This window comes from Gossypium arboreum, chromosome 5, assembly GCF_025698485.1.
Source record: "Gossypium arboreum isolate Shixiya-1 chromosome 5, ASM2569848v2, whole genome shotgun sequence".
Taxonomy (NCBI): domain Eukaryota; kingdom Viridiplantae; phylum Streptophyta; class Magnoliopsida; order Malvales; family Malvaceae; genus Gossypium; species Gossypium arboreum.
Window position 1 is genome coordinate 11,174,603 of NC_069074.1, and position 5,296 is coordinate 11,179,898.

At 36.1% G+C, this 5,296-nt stretch overlaps 1 protein-coding gene across 1 annotated transcript; it reads right to left on the reverse strand.

Moving 5' to 3' along the window:
* Positions 1-1,101: 1,101 nt before the first annotated feature.
* Positions 1,102-3,574, reverse strand: LOC108452030 (protein IQ-DOMAIN 8-like). The gene is made up of 5 exons (XM_017749760.2): positions 3,334-3,574; positions 2,972-3,232; positions 2,617-2,820; positions 1,711-2,509; positions 1,102-1,260 (listed from the first exon to the last, which is right to left on the reverse strand). The coding sequence occupies exons 1-5, from the start codon at positions 3,400-3,402 to the stop codon at positions 1,214-1,216; spliced, it is 1,380 nt and encodes a 459-aa protein (XP_017605249.2). The 5' UTR covers positions 3,403-3,574; the 3' UTR covers positions 1,102-1,213.
* Positions 3,575-5,296: the final 1,722 nt, after the last annotated feature.

A 5,296-nucleotide genomic window follows, 5' to 3' on the forward strand; every position in this document is an offset into this window, starting at 1 on the left:
AAAAGCAAAGTGGAAATTATTAGGGAAAACACTCAAAAGATTTTTATCAATGTTGCTGGTGTTGCTCGAATTGATGACTCAAAATGAAAACGATTGGATATTATTAAAATGGTTAAATATAAAATTGATACTCACTTTTATCTATTTCTCTAAAATTGATATTTATGTTTTTTTTTTTTTATTTTGTCTGCTTGAACTTTTTTTCCGTCTATTATATTAATACTCGAGCCTAATGCTATTACTTGCAGTTTTTCTTCTTTTTCATTTATTTATACTTTTATTTTTTTCACATTCCTTTTTCCTCATTTATTTTATTTCCTTCTCTTTATCGCCTTTCTCTCTTTTTCCTATCTCTTTTCTTTCATTTGTTCATTTTTCTTCTTCTCTCAAAAATCCCATCATCTTTGCCGCTATTGACATGAGCCACCACTCTCCGATATGCGTAATCGTTCTCAAACTTTCACCCATGTTAAGAGGAAGGATCAATTGGAGAAAAATTGAAAGGGATTAACTTTTATCCCTCTCTTGTCGAATTATTTCCATCATCGTTCTCCGATTGGTTTTGGGGTCCTGAGTTCGGGTGATCACTTCTTCTAGGAAATAACCCAACATTTTTAAGAAGCCTCGATTGGCGAAAACGATAGAATTGCCTGAAATTGAAGGATGAAATGGTGAAATTGTCAGGTAATTTGTCAAGAGCTTCACGAATTCATTGGGAGTAACAGGTGCTGAAAGATTGTTGTATTAAACCCAATTTAGGTACAAAATTAATCAAATCACCACCCAATTTTTATGGCTGAAAAAAGAAAACAAAAAAATTATCTCAATATTTCTTTTAACCCCAAATTCAATATTTAAATACATACAAGACTATTTGGCTCAAAATAATCATAGGTTCATTAACACAACGTTCAAGTTTTAAATCCCAAGAAATCTACCTTGAAAAACAACGGACAAACTTTGCAGAAGATGGTTTTCTTCTTTAAAGAGAACTTCAACATTGAAGTACAAAATAGGCTTAAGCAGAAGAGAGAATTGAAAATAGATTAATTGAAAGGTCTAGAGAAGAAAAATTAGTAGGTGGGAGCTTTTAGCAAGGATTTTCAGAAAAAAAAAATAAGTGAAGGGAAAGAAGAGGAGAAGGGGAAGAGAATCTCGCTGTAGCCGCTACCATCGTATTAGTAGAACGGGAAAAAAGAGGAGAAGGAAATCTCTATGCAACTCTAGTGTCTTCGTTGATTGGAGAGCTCACCGAGCAAGCTAGGGTTCAAAAAAGAAGCAAGGCGAAAGAAAAAAAAAAAGTAAAAATGAAAACAGAAAGAAAACGAAGAAAAAAGTTGCAAATAGCAATCCACATGGCACATGAAGGTTAGCATTGCCACATCGGCAAAAATGTAATAGCTTTAGGCTCGAATATTAATATAATGGACTATCAATCTGCGATAATTAAAAAACCCATAAATACCAATTTAATAAATAATGAAAAAACCAAAAAGGAAAAAATAAATTGCTCCAAAAGTGAAAAGTAATGTGATATATCAACTATTTTATTTTTGAAACCAAGAAACTAAATTGAACGCAAATGAGGGGAAATAATCAAAGTATTGTTGTTTCAATTACATGATACAAAAGAGTCTTTTGCAGGATAGCATTGGAGGGCTCATATGATGTCTTGTCATAGTCATTAAAAAGAATTTCATTATCGTCTACCTTGACACCACTGATTAATCCTGGGGCAATCATGTCTTGGTCGGTACAATTCCCTGGAGAAATTAATCGATGGATTAGAATCAGCACTGCTCCTGGTGTCTTCACAAGAAACTGCCGTAAATTTCTTATGTAAATACTGTAAATCGTCATCATCATCATCATCAACGACGTGTCTCCGCATGTTATCCGAAGAAGAAAACTTGAGGGTCTTTTGTTTAGCTTTGATAGACTCGGTAGGATTCATGTAGCTTGGCTTTTGAGTATGATTACTATCGTTTAATGTGCCCACAACGATAGTGTTGCTGGACAATGTAGTCGGAGACACGGATGCGGTTGAAGTCGACGTCGAGCTCTTGTCGTAGACTGATTCGGAACTCGGGGCAGACGTTGACCCCGAAGTTTGATTAGCAGGCCTTGTAAGAATACTGGTTTTGGGGTTCTTCGTTTTCCGTTTAAGAGAGTCACGTTGATCCGAAGAGTTGGAGTGGAAGCTGACAATGTTATCTTCACTTTTCCGAGAAACTGTGGAGTCAGGCTCTTCAATGGTCCTGGTTTCCCAGGGTTTGGTTGACATCCAACGATCTAGCCAATCCCAATCTGGGTTATCCCTATGTAGCCTTTGGTGATGCCTACGAGATAGCGGCTGCTGCTTGTTAGCTCTGAAATTTGGGCTGCCATTGCCATATGATCTTGAAACAGAGTATGCCATTGCTCTCTCCCTTTTCTTTGCACCTTGTTGCCTCATTTGTTGTTTTGCTTTTACTTCTTCTAAAGTTCCAGGAATGTCGCACCATCCTTTCTGAAAAAAAAAACAAAAAGGAATTAGCATTCAGCAGATTATGCCATTGGTCAAATAGTTGGCAGTAAAATCATACATAAGATAAAAATAAATAAATTAAAAAAAACCTCGGCTTCCTTTGTTGGATCATCAAGTTTGTGCAGAGATTGCTCTTCTGAAGACACCAGACATTGTGCTCTCACACGAGCTTGGACCCTTACAAGAGCTTGCATGCACCTTAATGTCACAGCAGCTTGCTTTCGGACTAGACGACCACGGAATATGGCTTGAATCCCTACTACTGCTTTCAATGCCCTCAAAGCTCGTCTTGCCTACCATGGAAAACGAAAGGTGTATTTAAAAGCAGACATAGACAAAATTTTTCACCAAAATGCGAAAAAGTTTGAGCTCTGATGAGCGAGTGACAAAAAATATTTTACTATTATCGAACTATAACAAAGAGTGTGACAAAAGCCAATATACCAGCAAGCCGCGAAATGCAGTCTGAATTCGAATGGCGGCCCATTCACGCTTCACAGCTCTGAAATCTTTGGGTTGAGCACGAACAATGGTAGCCATGGCAGCGGCAAGCAGATCATCAGCTATGAAAGAAGAATCGGAGGCCTGTGGACCAGCTACCACGTGCCGCATTTTGTAACTCTTGGATGAGGAGGATCCGAACCCTTCTGATGAGCTCCTCCATAGTTTCCATTTCTTCTTGGACTTATTATCTCCCATTTTCTCCTACAAAAAAAAATTATAAAAAATAAAAACACTGAAAGCACGAAGAAAAAAAAGGAGTTCCAGAAAATTAGAAACTTAGTTATGGGATTGAAGAAAAATACATGGTTAATGGGTTCATGAAGTGGTTTCAAAGTAACAAGTGATCTAAACCATTTTCCTGAGGCACCCATTTTGAGGAATTGAAAAAGAAAACGAAAAAGCTTCAGTTTGGTAGAAACAGAGCAAGTGATGTTAATAACAAGTGGACTGGAGAGGGAAAGGTGATGTTTGGGTTTAAACTTTAAGAACCGTTGGATGTTGTTGGGAGGTTAAAGAAGTGACATTTGGGCTTTGAGTAAAAGTAAAGGTGAGTGAAGTGAAGATTTACATAGGGAATTTGAATTTTTGAATTTCGAAAAACAAAATAGTGTTTACATTTAATTCTCTCAACCATATATCATGCGTAAGTTAAATTCAAAACAAGTGTGCCTTTCATGAACATGAAAAAGAAAAGAAAGTGGGCCTTTTTTTTTTCTTAAGAGTCCATTATATTTGCAGGCTGGTTTTTATATTAATTTTTATTTTGATATAAATAGAATTAAGCTTTTTCATCAAACTAATCTAAAATAATTTAATATTTAAAAAAAAACCCAGATTGAAATATAATTACGGGAATAATCCGAAAAGAACAGTGCAGGCGGGGCCGACACTTTCATGGCCGACACCTATGTCAAAAATTCCCCCATCATTACCTGATGATTGCTAGGGGTTTAAAAAAATTCTTTTTGGGTGTCAGCATTACAATAGCCGATAGTAATATATATTTTCTCAACTGTATTCTTAAAATTACAGGTATTATTTAGGTAAAAAAATATTTTTTTATTAGATTCTGACGTCCAAGTTGTTGTCACTGTAAAAATTAGTTTATTTTTTTTGGTAATTTTTGGTGCTAACATTGTGGTGACTGACACCCGTGATAGTAATTTTTTTTTGTATATTTTGGTGTGTGGTGGCTTGCACCCATGTCAGTAAAAATATTTTTTTTAGGTGCTATGTTTGTAATGGTCGGCACCAATAGGCTAAATATAATAGTCATGGATGCACTTTGGGTTTTGATAAAACAGAGAATAAGACAAAAAAATATTGTTGAGAGTGTCCTGCTGCAGAGAAAAAAAATGGGAAGAGAGATTAATTTTTTTATCTGTTTGGGGGGCGTACCATCAATCGGAGATTTCTATTATGTATTGGTAGTCATGCATTAATGGGGTTGAATTATATACTCTTAAGAGAACTACAAAGGTTATATTATCAAAGGGAGGAGGTGCCAGTTATGGATAAAACAAGTTGGTGGCAATCTTTCGAACCGAAACTTGTGTCACGAAAACTCCAAACTTGGGGCACGAGATTCTCAATGGAGCTATTTGAAGCTTGGATCAGCGTTGTGTAACACCCTTAAACCCGTCCCGTTATCGAAACAGGATTACAGAGTATTACCAGTCATTACAGTACATTTGCACTTAAAACAAGAATAAACGAAATTCTATACATCTAAACATAGATTTAATGGGTCCACAGTACTTATTATACACAATTAAAATAAACCGGGGCTCGATCGGGAGCTTAGTAAATTTTTCGTAAAGTTTTAAATTTTCTTCTTTTGAACAGTACCACACGCCCGTGTGGCTAGTTTAACATGCCCGTGCTGCTTGGGACACGCTCGTGTCCTAAACCCGTGTGCGACATTGACTTTTAAACACGGCCATGACACACGTCCGTGTGGCCTGCTTGTGTACTAAACTGACTTTAAGACACAGTCGTGGCAACTAAGGCACACGCCCGTGTGACAAACTATGTGAACTCAAAATGAACCTTGTATTTTAAAATTTTACCAATCCTGAAAATTTCAATCCACAACCAATACAAATATCAATATTAAACCAATCCAAATGCATTTTATATATTATCTAATACTTAACTTTAAACACTTATCATGTATCATTATCAATTATCAATTTACTTACTTCGCTATTACAATCACAATCTAATATAACACACTTTAGACATCCTAGGTACATGCCATTACCG

Excerpts from the sequence above, each read along its gene's own strand:
- LOC108452030 (XM_017749760.2), bottom strand. The coding sequence starts at position 3,402 with ATGGGTGCCTCAGGAAAATGGTTTAGATCACTTGTTACTTTGAAACCA. Across the intron at positions 2,821-2,971 it reads CTGCATTTCGCGGCTTGCTG|GCAAGACGAGCTTTGAGGGC; the intron begins GTATATTGGCTT and ends TTTCCATGGTAG. Across the intron at positions 2,510-2,616 it reads ATCCAACAAAGGAAGCCGAG|AAAGGATGGTGCGACATTCC; the intron begins GTTTTTTTTAAT and ends TTTTTTTTTCAG.